The sequence below is a fragment of the Equus przewalskii genome, chromosome X (assembly GCF_037783145.1).
Source record: "Equus przewalskii isolate Varuska chromosome X, EquPr2, whole genome shotgun sequence".
NCBI lineage: Eukaryota > Metazoa > Chordata > Mammalia > Perissodactyla > Equidae > Equus > Equus przewalskii.
Genome location: NC_091863.1, coordinates 108140958 through 108160577, shown reverse-complemented (window position 1 = coordinate 108160577; position 19620 = coordinate 108140958). Strand labels below are relative to the sequence as shown.

Here is a 19620-nt window from a genome sequence, read left to right as displayed (position 1 = left end):
CTGTGCATACTATTTCTATATGAACCTTATTCAAAGTACTCTGAAAAAGAATGCAAGGACGAGAACCTTAGACATTGGGCTTTTCTAGGCTTGACTACATTTTTTAAGCAGGGGACAAACTGTGGCAGTTCATAAAAACAAGAAATATGTTAACAGTTGTTTTATTCTGCATGAAACTTGCCCCCCACCTATTTTTTTATAGCCTGTATAATATTTATTACGAGTAATATACATATACTATATATATATATACACACACATGTAGTGATTTCATATATATAGTCACTCCAGAGTAAAATGCGTTGTTTAAGAGTAATTGCCTTCCAGTCTTTTTTATTCACAGGCATTTGGTAAGTCTTTGACAGTCATCAATTTAATATTCAATTTCCCTTATTCTTGGATGATCCTGAAAATCCATTGCATGTAGTAAATTGTAAAACAGTAGAGGTGTGCATTTGAATCATATACTAAATGAGTGAATGAGTCTAGCCAGCCAACAAGCAGATTCATTTTATGGGAAAAGTTCTATTTTCTGGTGGTGGTTGTACATTTGGAGACAGACAAAAATTTCCAGGCCGCCTGTCCCTTGTGAATATAATAGACGTATCATCTGTGAATGTCAAGATCATGTGTGTGTGTGTATTTCTTATATATTCAGTTGAAATATGCAGTTTTACATCCTGTTTTAGTTAACGTTACTTTTTGAACATTGCAATTTTTTTCATCATGATAATTTTGATGGCCAAATGAGATTCTATAGCATTTGACAAGCCAAATTTCCTTTTGTGTCCAATTCTATTATCGGAATGTAAGTTACTTCCAGGTTTGTGTTATTATAATCAATACTGTTGTGGATATCTTCAGCATTAACCTGTCTGAATTTTTGACAATTTCTTAGTGTGGATTTCTAAAATTGCAATTTCTGGGTCAAAGAATATGAATATATATATTTTTTTGATTAATGTTATGATAGATTACAACCTTGTGAGATTTCAGTTGTACATTTTTGTTAGTCATGTTGCCCCACCTATTTTTTTAAGGCTAGAAGCAGAATGAAAGAACATCATTTCCAAACAGGGTGAATCAGAAGTAGATGCTTTTTTTTTTTTTTTGGTGAGGAAGATTGGCCCTGAGCTAACATCTGTTGCCTATCTTCCTCTTTTTTCCCTCTCCCAAAGCCCCAGTACATAATTGTATATCCTAGTTGTAAGTCCTTCTAGTTCTTCTATGTGGGATGCCACCACAGCATGGCTTGATGAGCAGTGTGGTGTGTAGGTCCGTGCCCAGGATTGGAACCATGAACCCCAGGCTGCCAAAGTGGAGCCCACGAACTTCACCACTACACCACTGGGCTGCCTGAAACTTGCCCATTTTTATAGGTTGGAGACTAAGAAGGGAGAAGGAAAGGGCAAGCATATTGACATTAACGCTCACCCCCTCCGACCCTGCCTGCCACATTGAAACTGAGCAGGTGTCATAAATAACCTGACGTGCTTGAAAGCCACGGCAGAGGCCCTTGTAAGGAGCACTTGGGTGATGTAAGAGAAAAAGAAAAATCGGGAAGCATCTTCCTGGTGCCACCTCCTCACCCTTTGCCATTTTCTGTGCTGTGCCTGGGCCCTCTCTTCATGAAATTGTTCAAGAGAAATGAGGGGTTTCAAGTGCCAGCCCTCCTGGGGCATCTGCCCTGGGTTCCTAACAGGGTCCACAAGGGGAGCCTCAGGAGAGAATTTCTGGCTTCTGTGGGGAGAGAACCAGCTCTGGAGTCAGCTCGCCTGGCCTCAGTCCCGGTTGCTTGATTGGGGGTGACCCGTGTGCGCAAGTCATCTAAACTCTGTGAGCCCCGGTTTCCGCCCCTAACACAGGATGATAACGGCGTTCCCTCCAAACGCTGTGCAGAGTAGATGAGGCAGGGCTCGGATAGCCCTAAGAGCAGGGCTGGGCATGTTGTTAGTGCTCAGTAATGTTAGCGAGGAGGGGCGGGGGGAGCACGGAGGGCAGAGGAGAAGGAGGAGAGGGAGGAAGGAGCAAGATGACCTTGGATTCCCCCGGAAAGAGGGGCCTTGGCAGCTGGCCTCTATCTCCCTTTCGAAGCCCGACTCAAGGCTTCATGGTCCTTCAGGCTTAACAGCTGAGACCTTGTTCCCAAACTCACAGGTGTGCCGTCCTGTGCACCTGGGTAGAATGTTCCTCTCGCCTTCCTGCAATTACCAAATCACTTTAAGGGGAATGCTGTACATTTTTTCAAATGAAGCCTGCGCTTGTATTTGCTCACAGTGAATTTTAACATTTAGAAGATGATGAGCTTGTTTACTCAATAAATATGTATGTTTGGGTCCATTTGTCAACTCTCTCGCAGATGCCGTTCCTCCCGCCCGTTGCTGTGGGCTCCAGGGAGCAGGGCCTGCGGGGGGGTAGGAAAATGCCAGTTGTTGGTCTTCTTGGACCCAAAAATTATTTACAGAGCACAGGATTTACAGTCAGGAAGGATTTTTTTTTTTTACAGAAATGGGCAAATCCTAGATACTCTTTATGTATACAAACCTCCTTTCCAACAGTTATGAAAGGACATTTTAAACTTTAAATGAGAGCCCTGTTGGCAGTACATTGTCAATGCTAAGTTCCATCAAAACATCATATTGAGGGCAAGGAGGTCACAGAGGAATTGCCACCTTTGGGTCTTGAAGTCTCCCCGATAATGCTGTGACTCCAGAAGTAGGCAAGGGTCCTCCTTTGCGCCCCTGGTTCATTCATTCCCCAACTCCTTGTGCCTCTGACGTCAAAGCATAAGCTGGTAACATACACCGAGAGATAGAATTCAACCCGGGGTCAGGGCCGCTTGAACAGTTCTGTACAGAAGCCCAGCTTTAAATTCTACCCTCCACAGAAGTAGTCCCCCTCCGGCAGCTGCTCTCCACCAGCTGCCTAGCCAGCTGCTATTAGGCCAAAATTACCACCACCTCAGGCTCCCCGCCACACGCTCCCTGGGGCTCTTTCTCTGACCCGTTAGCAGGAATGGGCCACAGTGGAAGTCAGCTCTGGTTTTCACCAATATTTTTTTAATTTGAATAAAAGGGCAACTCATAGATACCCCTCACTCTCACCATGTGTGGAATGTGATAAAACAAAAGCTTGCTGAGTCAGACCCCAAGAACCAGATTGAGCCAGAGATGATACGAATGTGGAATCAATCAAGAAGTTACGTGTGTTAGAAAGGACTGGCTTAATGGTTCTCTTTAAAATATTTGTTGAAATTTTCAATCACATCACGTAAGGTGGAATCCTCAGGCTCTTTTTCCAGTTCCCTGTTGTTATTATTTTTTTTGGAGCTGTTTTGCCTGTTTGTATGTGTCATTTGCAGATTTGCGGGCAACAAGAGATTGGGTGTAAAATGGAGGCTGGGAACTCACAGGGAGCAAGAGGTAAAGAATCAGAGATTCAGGATCCAAATTACTGTTGCTCCTGTGGTGAGAGGTTGTCACACAGGCAATTAAGTGTATATTAATTTTCCAGCAATGTAGTTTGAAAAATCAGCACATCAAATAAAATATTTAACACCCAGGAAAAGCCAAATTCACATTCTGCATGTGTGTCCTTAAGTGGTATTTTTATGGAAGGAAACCTTATTTGAAACAAATGTTGGAACAGAAGTTGAGTTTCTGAAAGGCACTGAGAAACTATGGCACATAAGGTTTTAAAATGTTGCCCATAAAAAGCATAATCCTCAGCCTCACTCCCTTCCACGGTTCGCATGCCTGCTCAATGCCCGCGTTGATCCACCTGTGTGTACAGGTGTCTTCACTTATTTGCACATCATTCACAGCGAAACCTGGTAGTTATATTGGTTACATGTGTGAAATGAAAAATGGAAGGGACTAGTGGACCCGTCATCTGGTCTCAGGACAAGAAGGGGATCTCACATTGATGGATGGGATGATATCTGGATAGCCCTTGAAGAGCTTCCTGAGACCAGCATTAGAATGAAGCTGTTTCTGCACACAGCTGAGAGATTCAGGTGCTCTGAACCCAAAGTGGGGAGCCCCGAACCACCCCCAAGCTTCCGTCTGGGTATCATGAAGTGGGGCTTGAAGGGTATTACATGTAACCTGCGCAAAAAGGAGAGAATTGGGGCTGGCCGCAATCTGTGGCAGGGAAGGCCCCTGAGATAGAGAGATGTTGGGGGGGCATAGTTAGGAAAAGTTTGCCATGACTCTCATTTCTTTCTCTCCCTTCCCGGATGCCTGCCCGCCGCCTCTCTTTTTTCATTCATTTGTACATACATTCCTCAAGTATTTACCGAACACCTATTTCAGGCATAAGCCTGGGCTAGCCAGGGCAGGAGTATACAGAAGACGTTTGTTCTCGCCTCTCCCTCTCAATGGGTCTTCTCTCCTTCTCTCTCTCCCCATAATTCAGTGGTAACAGGGGTGGATGGAGGAATATCCAAAATTTGTCCCCGTAGAAGACAACTGTGCCAGGAATTTCCGGCAACCCCCAAGGAGGGTGGCAGATTGATGGGACTCTAGTTGGGACTTACAAGGGGGTGAGGGAGATGGGGACAGGAGGAACCCTGCAGCCAGGCTGTCTGCTCAAGACTATTCTATAGCTCCCATTTATTGGGCACTTGCTGTGTGCCAGACCCTGTACGTGCATTTTCTTATACCTTATTTAGTCCTCCAGACCTATGAGATAGTTATTATAACTGGCCCTGTTTCCTCTGAGAAAACTGAGGCCAGGAGGGGGAAGTGACTTGCCCAAGGTCACACAGCTAGGAAGTGACAGAGCTCCAATTCAGGCTTATGTCTATATCTCTCCAATGCCCAGGCATTTTAAAAACTCAGATGTGGTTTAGACATAAGCACAAAAATGGATTAGGAGCTTCTGAAAGGTGCTATGAATCCTGTTTCAATGCAGTTTACTTGAGTTTCTTTATTCAACAGTAATAATTTTAATAATACCTAACACTTACTGAGCACTTATATGTCGGGAAATATACTAAACAGTTTTACACTCAGTCTCGTTTAATCAACATAACAACTCTATGAAACATTATTATCATTATCCTCATTTTACAAGTGAGGAAAGCAATGCCTAGAAAGTCACATGCCCAGGGTTTTATTCCAGTCTCTCTGACAGCTCAGAGCCACTCAGCTACCACGCTAACCTGCCCTAAGCCCTCCAGGACCTCATTATTTTGAAAAGTCTTTCCCCAGACTTTCTTCTCACCCTTTTTCTGTCCATGTAAGTATATCCATATAAATCTGCCCCATTTCTGTCCTATAAGGTGAGTTAAGAGCCAGCCCTGATGGCCTGGTGGTTAAAGTTTGGCACACTCTGCTTCTGTGGCCCGGGTTTGGTTCCTGGTCACAGAACCACACCATTCGTCTGTCAGTAGCCATGCTGTGGCGGTGGCTCACACAGAAGAACTAGAAGGACTTACATCTAGAATATATAACCATGTACTGGGGCTTTGTGGAGGAAAAGAAAGAGGAAGATCAGCAACAGATGTTAGCTGAGGGCAAATCTTTCCCAGCAAAAAAGAAAAAAAAATAATAATTAAAGTGAGTTAAGTCATTGACTCCTCCATAACCTCCCTACCAAGACCACTTATTTTCCCCAATATCAAACTAGCCAAACCTGGAAGTCCCAAGGACACGTCCATATAGGGGCAATCAGAACAAGACTGTTATGAGCACCAAATTTCCAGTCACCCTTTTAGGTTCATGGAATCTTAAGAACAAGACAGAGTAAAACCATAAATCCTTGTATTTAGAAATAATAAATGCTACTTAAAACTTGATTACTTCAAAAATACTCCCCAGATCTACAATCGCCCACAAGGAAAATCTCTAAGAGGGAGATAAAAGAGAAATCTTCCTCCCTGATAATTGCTTTATTTTATAAATAACAACAAGGTGACCCTTTTTGAAAGTGTTACTTATTTAGAGACTCAGAATTTAAACGTACTTTACTGGTGAGGGGTGCGTTCCAAGTGACCATATCCCTCGATAAAGACAGTCTTTCATTTTTCTCCCTTATCTTCCAATTGCCTGTCTGGGGTCATGTCCACAGTACCCTTATTCTATTTCAGCTTCTACCTCTCGGCAGTCAGAAAAATTACTCTGAACAACCCATAGAATGAGCACCTGCTTCAGTTATTGTCTCAATGTGAACATGCTAATCCCTGGGCTTAGGAGAGCTTCGCCTTCCATGCAAAATGGTCAGGCCCTTCTAATGGGTCAGCACTGCTGGTTTTAATACCCCAGTCTTGATTTCTAACAGGTGGGTGCCACAGTTGTTCAACTCTTATTATGAGCCAGAGCACGGCTCGAACAATATAGGATTCTTCATAAAGAGTCTGAGAGAATGCCAGATGATATTACTGGGGAAGTAAGCTCAATTCCTTTCTCCAGCATTTGAGCTAGGGGCTTTGCCCAGGGAGGAAGAGCACCCCAGCCCCGCAGTTTTCTTTATACTCACTAAATAGGCTTTTTTATTTTTAAGGGAGCACGAAAATGTTTGTGAAAACCCAGATTTTGTCAGGGCACTGGGGCTGCCTAGCTCTGGTTGTTTAGAACATGGTACTAATCAAACGTCACCCACTGAATCTACCATTCGGCTGTGTGTCCGCCCCCGCCCTCCCACCCGAGTCCTGTCTGGAGCTTCGCAAACATCCAGGCTCGGTAAATGAAGCCCAGCATTCTTTTTAAAGACACGATGAAATCAGAAAGAGACACAATCTCTGTCTTCAGGGTGGAATTAGGAATGTGTGAGTCCCACTTCCGTAGCAAATGTAAGAGTTTGAGAATGCATTGGTACCCTTTTTCCATTCAGAAAGATTTATTGGGTGAGCTTGCAGGCCATTCTTCATAGTTCGCGGCTGCCATATTTGATGGCTTTGCACAGAAGCCATACACATTTCCTGTCAAAATAAGTTTGGAAGGCCTGGCTATACAGCACGTCGTGAGGCTCATTCTCTTCTGGGTATGCACATGTTACATTGGTATCAGGAATGACTGCTTGCTCTAAAGAAGTCTAAAATATAAGGAGTGATATAATATAAACGGTGATCTAGAATTATCTTCTCTGAGTGCCTCTGAATTTCTCTTTCATTTATTGCCTCTGTTTTTTCTCCATTTCCTCTGCTTGAAAACCTGTTAATTTCCCCACCTCTGCAACACCCTAGACTCTGATCCCCATAAACAATTGATGCCTCTTTTTTGTGTCCTCATTCTTAAACACCTTCCCTGTGTTTCCTTTCTTAGCGTTGGCATATACTAGAAAGAAAACTCTGGAAGTTCTGTGAACCTGGTGGAAGCTTCCAATCCTGTCTTTGTCACTTACTAGTTTTGTGTCTTTAGTGAGTTTCCTAACCTTTCTGATCCTCAACTTCCTCTCCTGTAAAATGGGGCTATTAGTCATAGTACCTCCCACACAGGGTTACTGTGAGGATTGAATGAGACAATGCACATAAAGCCCTTTAGCATATTTCCTTCCTTCTTCAGGGGAATTTTGGTGGACTTGGTTTCTGTCTTTGTTTCCATAACTTAGGGGCAAAAAGAAAACTTTAAAAAGTGAGACGGGACAGGGAAAGCATGAATACGTACTTGGCTGGTATCTAAGCGGGTCTGCCCTGTCCAGCCTGTGGTACAGTCCTTGCCTGAAAGCCTGTGAATACCCCATTCTTCCTCATGTCTTTTTCAAATCTTGGGCTATTCTAGAAAGCTTGGTCCCTGCTGCTCGCTGCCATTTGCCATCTTAGAGCGTCTCCCAGCTTTTCCCAGCTGTGAGAAGCTGCACTCAGAGCCCCTCTATATTAGCTCCCTTTGCTGAGTTTGCGAGTCGCTCCTGCTCCCTCTCTGAAATAGCCCAGCCATCAGACACTGAGGCAGAATTCACCATGTCTCCTGGAGCAGTGGTCCATAGGTCAAGCCACTTCAGCACTTTCCCTGCCTTCCCCACAATGATTAACTCATAATAATATCTTGCGATTTCGTATATGTTGTAAAGGGGGAGAGACACCAGGCAGAGTAGGCCTGAGGCCCAAATTAACTTACCCAACCTTGATCTTGGCCAAGGCTCTCTGCCCTTCTGGGCCCCTCTTTCCACAGCTTTAATGTACAATGCCTCCTTGGGGACCTGATGGAAGGGCTACAGGGACCAAGGGCGGTAACAGGAGAGAGAGCACTCTATTTGGGGCGGGGGGATCTCCATGCAAATAACGCATACCCAAATTACAGGAAAAGTGTTATATTTTTGAGATTTGCTGCCATATGTGAACCACGTATGTTCAGGCAAACTGAAAAATCCTTGGATTATGCAATTGCTTAAAACATTGTGTAAACATAGAAAAGAAAGTCATTGCTACTACTCCTTTCTAGGTTAAATAGAAAATATGTATTGTTTTGAGCTCTTGCCATAGCTGTGCTGAGGCCTCCATAGACGGTAGTCCGAGGAGCAGAGCCCCGGCCTTTTCAATCCAGTGCAGGTGGATTGTGAAGACGTCCCTCCGTGCGGGGCTTTCAAAAATCATGCTGCTTCGAAAGGCCGTGCCAGCCCCCCATTCTGGAGAGCCGGGCAGGAAGCCCTATTCTGAGGATTTTCCTCTCTATCATGACTTGCCCTCCCTTCCCCCCTGCTACCTTCCCCTTGTAATTGCCACCAACATCACTAAGCTCCAGTCACAGCAAAAACCTGGCTGAGGACCCCGGTCCCAGGTAGACAGGATTACAGTGTCTACCATATATCAGGAGTAGAAGCTTTGGACATCAATGACATTGTGAGACCGTCCGAAAAAGACGTATGTAAAACCTACACATGCGTGCATGAGGTGTGTGTGTATGTGTGTGCGCTCCCATGTGTGGGTTCACAATATATGTGCCCATTATGAACACAATAAGATACACAATTATGAATACATTATGAATTATGATAATACCTTATGAACAGGTGCATGAGAATACACACACACACACACACACACAGCACTCTGTGACTGAACCTTCAAGACCCTGTCCTCTGGCCTCCCACATAGGACAGGAATTCCCTCTCCAGCCATCCTGACAAGCGGCCAGCCAGCCTCTATCTGAATGCCTTCAGGGAACCAAGGAAACTCAGTCCTGTACCAGCCATCTCTGTTCATTTTTGGACAACTTTTAGAGTTACACAAGTCCTTGTATTACACTAAATCTCCCTCCGTAATCCCATGTCTCCAGTAGGTGTCAAGTACCAGCACTAGCATCCCCTTTGACAGGCTCTTTTCTTTCTAACTTTTTGTGTCCATTCCTTGTTGTCTCATCATCTTTCTAACTGCAAATGAAATTTAAGGTTGTAGCAAGACACAGAGTCCGAACTTTAACAGTTACAAGCTCTTATCTCCGGAAAGAGACACATAACGTCTGTTCAATTTGTGGAGAAAGTACATTTATGAGTTTGCTAGGACTGCTGTACAAAACACCACAAACTGGGTGGCTTAAAGCAACAGGGATTTCTTCTCTTCCAGTTCTGGAGGTGAGAAGTCCAAGATCGAGGCATCAGCAGGGTGGTGCTCTCTCCGACAGCTCTAGGAGAGGATTTTTCTTAGCCTCTTCTAGTTTCTGGTGTCTGCTGACAACCCTTGGCATTTTTCGGGCTGCAAATGCATCACACCAGTCCCATGGCCGTCTTCTCCCTGCATGTCTTCACGTCATCTTCCCTCTGTGTGTGTCTCTGGCTCCAAATTTGCCCCTTTTCTGAGAACATCAGTCACATTGTGTTAAAGCCACTCTAATGACCTCATTTTAACTTGACTACCTCTGTAAAGACCCTATTCCCAAATAAGGTCACATTCTGAGGTACTGGGGGGTTAAGACTTCGACATATGAATTTGGGGGGATGCTATTCAACCTGGAAATATATTTATAAATATATATATTTACATATATATTTGCAGACAAATGACATAACTTCAAAGTTTGAAAAATTTCAGAAAAGAGTCCTTTATTCTTTGTTAAGAGGAAGATAGATTGCCAGGAGGGAGGGGACCTCCTCTTTTTATTGTTAATATATATTTTAATAGTCTTATATGTCACATATGTATATATTATCAGATATAGTATAATAGGTTAGCCTTTTATATTTATTTTTAATATTATTCATATATTTATTTTAAATATTTTTATATTATAATATGCAAATGATGAACACAATTTCAACCTATTAGGCATATATTTTGACCAAATACTAATTGCATGAAGAAGGTACCAAGTCGACGCTTTGCCCCAAGTATTTTGATATTTTGATGTCGCACCCAAAGCCAAATCTTTGTTATATAAAAGGTAAAGGTGAGAGAAATGGAGAGTGATATTTACCAGTAAAATATTATAGCACATGTGGAGATGGGGTCAACTGCAAAGCATTCTGGGGAGAACTCAGGCCAGGGGATGCTGAAACAAAACCTGAAGTTGGCCTGGATCTCTCTCTTAGTCTGAATTGGCAGAGCAGAGAGCCCAGCCCAGAGTGAGCCAAGGGTCAACTTGTGGTAGGGGAGACTTACCCCATCTTGCCTCCGATTTCCCAGGAACCTCTGGCGTTTTCTGATTTCTACCACTGTACTCAGAACTGGTAGTGGACATGTGAATGTGCTCTGAGGGGGAAGAGATATCCAGCCTGTGGATTGGTTCCCTCTTCTAAGGGAATCCATCCAGGGCAACTTCAGAGGGCTGTGTCCATTTGCCTCAGTCAACCCAGTGACTCCAGCAAGCCCATTCTAGGCACCCCATCACTTTTCAGTACCTCGTGAACCTGAGACTTCCGGTGCTGATGACGCTGTGTCTCTCAGTTACCTGGACTTGGTCTGGGTAGGGCTTGAGAATTTCTTCTTTCCTCCCATGTAAAGCCAGACCACAGGAGAGTTACACCTTGTCTTCCCTCTAGAAGTTGACTTAGTTCACTTGCCTGAGACCATTGGAGTGGGAATAGCCTATGAATCTATGGCCGAATCCAGGCATGCTGACACTGGTTATGTTTGGTTGCTCGACAGAAGGAAGGAGGATAATGACCAGGAGTTGGGGGCTAGTATCAGGAGTGCGGGCTCCATTTGGAGTGGCTAGCTAAGAGCTAATTGGGAGGGCAGTGAGTACCACTGAGCTGGGCAGATGTCGAGTCCTGGGCATCAGTGAGGCCAGTAGGCAGACTGGTGAGCAAGTGGATAGGCTGGGACCCTTGACAGGGGCCCTTCACTCTCTACCAAGAATGACTTTACTGCTGTCTCAGGCTTTCAACTGGGAGTTTGGGGAAGAAGCCAGAGAAAATGTTGGCCAGTAACCAGATTCAGGCCTTTAGGGGCTTGACAAGGAGGCACAGGGGCAGGTAGCAATTTCTGGTAGTCATTTATTGATTCATTCTTTCATTCAGTAAATATTTACTGAGTACTTACTGTACCAGATACTATAGTAGACCAAGTAGACTAGTTCCTTAAGGAATTTACAGTCCCAGGATTAAGGAATGGGGGAAAATAGTAGGGATTAGGGCCACAGCAGGAAACAGATTTGGACTTTCATTTCTCCTTAGCGTATGTGTGTGTGTCCGTCTGGCCATCTGGCCATCTCTCTCTCTCTCTCTCTCTCTTTTTCTGTGTGTGTGTGTGTATGTGTGTGTGTGTGAGAGAGAGAGAGAGAGACAGAGAGATTTGTTCTTCCCACAATGTCCTGGCCACAAAGCAATGCATCTTTGCCTACTCCAATATGCATGCCAGCCTCCCAAATTATAGGCTCCCTAATAATGACCAACAGCCTTCCTATCAAAAGAACCTTTTCTAAGCCTTTTCTTCCTCTCAGGAGCTGAAGGATGGTGAATGGCCTCAGTCAACATGTACACACATGCACCAAGTGGCCACATTCTGGGTGGGGCATACACAAGGTAGCTTTGGGTTTTAGAAAGACGCATATTGGTCAAGTCAGTTAAAAATTAGCCAAACAGCCTGTAAAGTCAACTGTGGCTTGATTTGGACTTCACCCAGCCTTCAGCTGGGGCCGTATTCGTGCACCTCACTTTAAGAAAACCTGTACCCAAAAATCCCGATTTTGAAAGGGGGAGAGGAATGTGCCTGACCACTTTTGGAAGCCATCTAGAGCCCTCATTTATTGACACAGGTGTATCAAAAAGGTGGTGAAGCTCTTGAAGCAGCATCTGATTCAATCCTCTGCCTTCTGATGGTAACACCGGGAAATCGTCGCAGGCGAACGGGCCTTTATCTGGTCCGGGCAGACCCCCAGAGACTACTAATGGTTTAAAAATGCAGCCAAGCTGCTGTGGAGTTGGGAGCCCTGCACAGACACGAACTTACCTTGTCTTTTAAAATGAGAAGGGACTCTGGGGCTTTGTGGCCAAGGGTGTAGTTTTCTGAAAAATCAAACTCAAATAAATTAATAAATTAGAACAAACTGAATTAGGGGCATGCATTTGGGCTTTTCCTTACATTTTATGGAAATTATGAAATACATCCCTTCGTTTAAGTTTAAAATTAAACTAACTCAGCATCTCTGAAAGAAAGGGAGGGAGTTCCCATGACCTGATATTTGCAATTTCCACTCAAGTACGACTCTCTGTATTTATTTGGAAATATTTGTGTTCAGTCAGGGTATGGTTTACCCTTGTTGTGTAGCCTTATTATAGTTTGATTTCACATCAGACTACTCACCTTTTAGTAACCAAATTTGTGGCCCAACGAACGCTTCTCTCTCTTACAAGGAGCTTGTACTCTTATCTATTTCGCAACCTTTATTTGTGCATGAGATGAACCATGACATTTAAACTATGCTTGATAGCTTAACAGATTATAAGAACAAAACCAGATGGCCCCCAAAGAATAATGCTTTGATTGCTTTCAAATTCAATGTCAAAAATTAAAAACAGCTTTCAAAAAGCCTTGCCCTTTTTTTCCAGAAGTGACTTTGGATCCTCTATATGTATATAGACTGTTTCCCAAAAAAACCTGAAAGTGTATAAACCAAAAATTTAACAATGGTTATTTTGAGGTCAAAGAATGTTTTCTTCTTTTTTCTTTTCTATATCTCCCAATTTTTCTACAGTTACTTTTAGAATCAGAAAAACATTTTTTAATGACTACTTTTTCAGTTTAATTTTAATGAAGTCTTTTCTAGGGTTGAGTCAAGGTGTTTTCCTCTGTTGAGAAAATGGACATTGTTAAGCATTAGCAGTTCATAATTCTTCTCCCATGCAAAATGATGAATAATGTGCGGTTCCTTAAACACTGTGCTTCACGAGGTTGGAAAACTGAACCGGACCCAGATTCTTTAGAATTAACGTAAATTCTACCAAAGCAGTTATTTAATTTTCTAACTCACTTTCATGTACCTTCGACGTCACTAGTATAATCACAAGCCTCCTTTCTTTGAGAGCAGTAAACCCACTAATTCTTTAAAACTGGGCTTTAAAAAGAACCTCAATTTAAAAAGTCTCCCAAACCTTGAGATAGTTGGCAGGGCAAAGTCAGAATGTGACCATCTGAATTTCTAAACGAAAGAGTTCACAAAGTGTTAGGATTCTTTTTCCCATTCTTGTTTTGTAAAAGAATCTTTATTCCAACTCAGATTCCTTTTTCTTCAAATCAGCTGCGAGAGAGTGGACAAACTTTGCTGCAAATCAAAGCCCTGACAGTTATATTTCCCTGGATAATTGCACACTGCTTTGGTTTCCTTTTCCCCTCTGTTTCCTTTTGTTTTGACAACAAGATTCTGGGAAAACAATATACAAATGATAACTATGCTGTCATGAGTATACTGAATTTTAAAAATAAATAACTGTCGACCCAAAAAGCTTCCAGGAGCCTATGGAGTGAGTTCTTTTTCCAAAGCGTTCCAAAACCAGATGTGGAAATGTTTAGCTAATTCCCCTCCCCATTCCCCATGCAAAGAGTTCAGATGTGTCTCTAACGACATCAGAGGAGATGGGGAGGCAAAAATCCTGTCTGCTTTCAAGGAGATTTGTGTTACACTTCTCAATTCACTCACCAGCGTCGCAAAACTAATTTGGACTTCAGCTTTTGTCTCTTTTAACAAGAGCCTTTTCTTCCTGAGACTAAAAAATGCTCTGTGTTTAGACCGATCTCTAATCTCTTTCTTGTAAGACATTAAGAAATAGAGTTCACATTCCCAGAATGAAACGTTTCATGATTTTTTTAAAAAAACATAAAGGATTTATTAAGAATTAGGCTTATTAGGGAGTTCTTGAAAAGTAGGAGGAAAACTCTTTTAAAGAAACTAATGGAAAATGTATATGCATAAACCACATTTAGGAAAAACAGAAAGCTACTGTACTCCGTAGCTGCAAAGAAAGCGAACGTTTTGCAGCCAGGTGTCATTAGCAGCTCTGGTTTTGCTGGCCTCTCTATAGCTTAGTTCAGGACAGTATGTACCGATAGCTGAGCCCTGCTCAGCTGTACAAATGCATCTAAGCTCATTGCTTCTGGAATGTCACAGGGATCATTTGCAATCAAGTCAAAATGGGGCTGTGGTAATGCAAACCCTGAGACCTGCTTTCTAACAGCCCAGCGGCCTCTAAGAAGCTGGACAGTAGTCCCAAGGTGAGCGCTCCCTTCTCTGCATTTTTTTTCCCCAGTCCTCGACTCCCCTCAGCTCTGCAGACTTCCGGAGACTTTAAATAGGATTCCGTCCACAGCGCCCGGGATGCTGTGCACAGCCCCAACTAGGACTAAAAATACCTTCAGTTTGGCACCCCCACACAGCCGTCTCTTCTGGCACCCCCTTCCCATCTCAGCCTCTTGGCCCTCTTTTTCCTCTGCCCGCAGTAATCAGAGCCCCCCCCACTCCTCTGCCCAAGAGCCCATTCAGCCAGCACATCTCAGCTAGATGTTAGAAAAGCCAGCTGATTTGATGAATTGGCACTGTGTTGTGAATGACTTATGACCATCCCGCACACGCACATACACATGTGCATTCCACCCTTCCCTGAGAATGGCAGGCCGCAGGGGAGGGAGGCTGCCCAGTTCTGATGACCTGTACTCAGCAAAAGGGAGCAGCTGCCCAAGTGTGGCATTGAGCTAGGTGTTAGCAAGTTCATCAGCAAATACCTTCTGCTCGCCTCCTAATATCCCGGCTCCTCCCCCTCCCCTTAGAGATGCACCATCTTAAACCTGGGTCTCACTGACTTCACTTCTCAGCTCTACCTGACCTCAAAGCTATGTTGTCACACACATGGGCATCTCCATTTATTGCTCCCACCATGTGGCAATCTGTTCCTGGCTATGAGAAAATCAGAGGAAACAGATTCTGTCCTGTCTGAGTTGGGAGATTTGTACTAAATAAACACGCAAACTCAGTAATGTTACTGAGTTCCCTCCTTTAAGACTGATTCAGTGCAATGTAATTCAAAGAGTGGATGTGGGGGGAGGTGAGGTAGTCTAAAATGGTCGGTTCCGGACAACTGTCTTGTTTCTCGGGGAATCGACTTTTTATGACTTCATTTGGATTATTCATGAGAGTGAGGAGGAGGCTAGGAAAGAAGCTGGAGGAAGGGAGAGGAAATGGATGGCTTAACTCTGTGGACAAGAACACAGCCTTAAACTTGGGTCTCAGTTTTGGGGTTTGAACAACAAAAATGGAATTGAAGGATTGTTTCCTAGGCCTGTTCCAGGAACTGCTTAAAGGGGAGGTTTTTGTTCAGAGCAAATAGGTCCCGGCTGTGAGACGATGTTAAGGAAAGAAAGAGAGAGAGGGAGAGAAAGCCACTCCTAAGGCGTGCTCAGGATGCTAAGGTGGTCTTCCTTAGCCAAGACAGTGAGACAGTGGTGCAGTAGCAAAGAGTAATTATCTCAGCTTCCAAAAGGAAACTCAGCAAATATCATGCATCGTTCCGGAGCAAGTGGTTTGTTTATTTGACTGTTGAGTCATTATCCACGAGCAGCCGGCATCAGAGTTTACTTGGTTTGTTGTTGTTGTTGTTGTTGTCATTTTATTTTGTTTCGTTTTTCGGAAGGGTAAGAAGGTTGGCTTTTTTGTTTGTTGCTGCTGCTTCCATTTTCGCTTTGTGAAAAACGAAAGAGCAGTCCTAGGAGATTTCAGAAGGAACAGAGAGGAAAAGAAGGAAGAAAGCAGGCCCCTCAGGCTTCTCGTTACATCCCAACACCCCCGAGAGAGTGAGGAGTCCCTAACGGGAGAGTGAGAGAGAGCGAGGCCCAATCCGTACCAGTCAGATCACGGGCCTGGCTTAGAAACAAAGCATTTCATCCAGGCCAGTGCACTTTTCCGGTGGGCTCCTGTGCCGTGGTTTCCATTAAAGGATGCGGCAGATTCATCAATATCAAGGGAAGAGAAAGAGCTGCATTTTTGCAACTGGAGAAAAGGGGAGGAAAGAAATGTCTTGGGATGCTTTTTAGCACAATGCTGCTCATGTAGTAGTCGCTCAATAAAATATTAGCCAAAGAATGAACTCATTTATGCAGGGGTCACTTCCCTCAGCAGGGAGCAAAAATAAAACCCTACACTTAGACATATACATTTCCTATGAAATTTTAGGCACTTTGCTATTTGATTTATGTCATTTTCACTTTTAAAATGAAAGCTGACTTGGACAATATCTGATGATACTCCTCTTGCTTGCTTCTTTCGTCATTTGTCGCCTCCTTCTGATATTGTGTTTTAGACACTAGTTCTTAGCATTGCTCTTTTTTTCTCCCTGCTACTCTGCCTGCCATTCTTTGGCGGTAAAAGGCAATAGGACTCGGAAGTGGCCACGGAGCTTTCCACTGAAAAAGAAAAGAACAAGCTAGTGAAAATAAAAGAAGAACGCAAAGCAAAGGCTATGACTCAAGGAGGTACAAACCATGGCCACAAAGAATATTTTAGGAAATACCTTCTCAATCAACATGGAAAGTGGAAACCCAGGACTCCTTGTCTTTAATATGGGACTTTTGAGTAGTATTCATGTGTAATATGGACTGAAAAATGTAAAATTAAAAATCACTATGTTTTTGTTTCTGCAATTTCACTATTTTACGAGGTGTCCGACTGATGTATCAGGGAATCTATTAGTCATGGTGACTTAAGATGCTACTGCTGCAGTTTATGAAGTATTCATGCGATCAGTTTAAGTGAGCCACTTGGTGGGGCCGGCCCGGTGGAGCAGCAGTTAAGTGCACATGTTCCGCTTCGGTGGTCCAGGGTTCGCTGGTTCGGATCCTGGGTGTGGACATGGCACCACATGGCAAGCCATGCTGTGGTAGGCGTCCCACATCGAAAGTAGAGGAAGATGGGCACGGGTGTTAGCTCAGGGCCAGTCTTCCTTAGCAAAAAGAGGAGGATCGGCAGCAGTTAGCTCAGGGCTAATCTTCCTCAAAAAAAGAAAAAAATTAATAAAAGTGAGCCGCTTGGCAAAATTTCAATATTTGGTTGTCAGGAATAAACCACAATCTTTTCTTAGGTTTTATTTAATTAAATTTGCTGCTAACCAAAAAAAAGGCAATAGGAAGGGGTTTGTTAGTACAGTATACGGGAGGACACCCGGGCCCTTAAGGAGGGCAGTGCTGCCAGCTTGAATTAAACTGTATCTCCTGTCGCCTTATTTAATGTTTGGCACAAAAACTGTTTTCTTTTTTTATTGGGGTTCCACACAAAGGGATGCCTCTCCTGATCAGTGTGGACTCTCATGCTATATCTGAGGGATGTGTGTTTCATACCAAAACAGCATGGTAAAGTCACTGAAAGAAACCATTGTAGGCATCTATAAACACGTGAGTTCCAACAATGGAATTAAAATTCAGTTCTCGCAGGAATGCTTTCCTTTTCTTTTTTGCAGTTTTATTGAGGTATAATTGACAAAACTGTAAGGTATTTGAAGCATACAGCGTGATGATTTGACATGCGTACACATCGTGAAAGGATTCCTCCCATTGAGTTAATTAACACATCCGTCACCTCATATGCTAACCTCTTGCAGGGGGCGGGGCGGGGGCGAGATCATTTAAGTTCTACTCTCTTAACCTTTTATGAATATTTTAGGAACAGCCTTTTTTTTTTTTTTTTAAAGATTTTATTTTTTCCTTTTTCTCCCCAAAGCCCCCCGGTACATAGTTGTGTATTCTTCGTTGTGGGTTCTTCTAGTTGTGGCATGTGGGACGCCGCCTCAGCGTGGTCTGACGAGCAGTGCCATGTCCGCGCCCAGGATTCGAACTAACGAAACACTGGGCCGCCTGCAGCGGAGCGCACAAACTTAACCACTCGGCCACGGGGCCAGCCCCAGGAACAGCCTTTTTTTTAAAAAAAATGATCATGTTTGAACTTTCAATAGGCAATAAGATGATTTGCCTTTTGTGTTTTTGTGTGCTCTAGAAACCTTCACCAGACAACGGCCTGTTTCCTGAATGCAGTTAGCCGAGCAGCTACAAGGATGAAAGTTTTCCAGTGGCTAGCAGGGATGCTCATCCTCACCTCTCTGTTGGCGGCCTGTTCCGGACAAAGTCCAATGACTGTGCTGTGCTCCATAGACTGGTTCATGGTCACGGTACATCCCTTCTTGTTGAACAATGACGTATATGTGCATTTTCATGAGTTACACTTGGGCCATGGTTGCCCTGCCAACCATGTTCGGCCACACGCCTACCAGTTCACCTACCGCGTTACTGAATGTGGCATCAGGGCCAAGGCTGTCTCTCAGGACGTGGTTATGTACAGCACTGAGCTGCACTATGCTTCGAAGGGTACCTCATCGAAGTACATGATCCCAGTGTCATGCACTGCCCCCCAAAAGTCCCCGTGGCTCACTACGCCCTGCTCTGTGAAACTAGCCAGCGAGGGAGGGACCACGGTCCAGAATGGCAAGACATGCTATGAGGTGTTCACATTGTCGCAGTCCAGCCAAAGGCCCAACTGTGATTGTCCACCTTGTGTCTTCAACGAAGAAGAGCGTGTCCAGGCCCCACGTCACCAAGAAGAGGCTCAGGAGGGCCGTCCTGAGCAGTTTTCTCCCTTGGAAGATATTTCTCAGAATTCATCTCTTCACTCGGATGACCTGATTGAGTTCGTGTGATCCCCAGATTCGGGGTCTCCTGTAGATGTTCTTTCTAAAATTAGTGTATAATATTTACTAATATCAGACACATAAGTGCTCTTGTGGCCCTCTTTTGAGTGTTTTTGAGAAAGGGCAGCCTGTGGTCATTTCATGAATAAAGTTCTTTTATATTTTTACTTCTTTTTTAAAAGAGAAAATAAAATTCTGATGGCATAAAAATATCAATTGGGCATTTTTATTTAATAAACACATATACAGTTTTTACTATGGGCCACGCATTTCCTAAGTGCTTTACAAACATTGGTGCCTGGTCTCTAGGGTGACTTTTCTCTCCTTTAAGGTCCCCCAATGGAATCCCTCCCTCTGTATCCCCATTTCACTTACACTCTGCATCATTCAACAGCACTGAGCTACATACCTCCTTAGTTCGATCTATAGCTGTATCACTTTTCATCCGTGGAAGGCATAGGATGCACTAGTGATTTTTAAACCACCAGTGGTTCTTAGAATCACTCAAGTCACATCCCACCGTCCTGAGGCCAAGGACTGGATCTTATACCTTAGTGACAGACTGCCAGTACTTCGAAAGGGGTT

The 19620-nt window shown here is 43.8% G+C and overlaps 1 protein-coding gene across 1 annotated transcript in view; it reads left to right on the top strand.

The window, feature by feature from the left end:
* Positions 1-19182, top strand: part of PLAC1 (placenta enriched 1) — a 174106-nt gene extending 154924 nt beyond the window's left edge. The window contains exon 2 of the mRNA XM_070606298.1: positions 18348-19182. Coding sequence (XP_070462399.1) covers positions 18406-19044 — 639 coding nt within the window. The 5' untranslated portion in view covers positions 18348-18405 and the 3' untranslated portion in view covers positions 19045-19182. The remainder of the gene's footprint in view (positions 1-18347) is intronic.
* Positions 19183-19620: the final 438 nt, after the last annotated feature.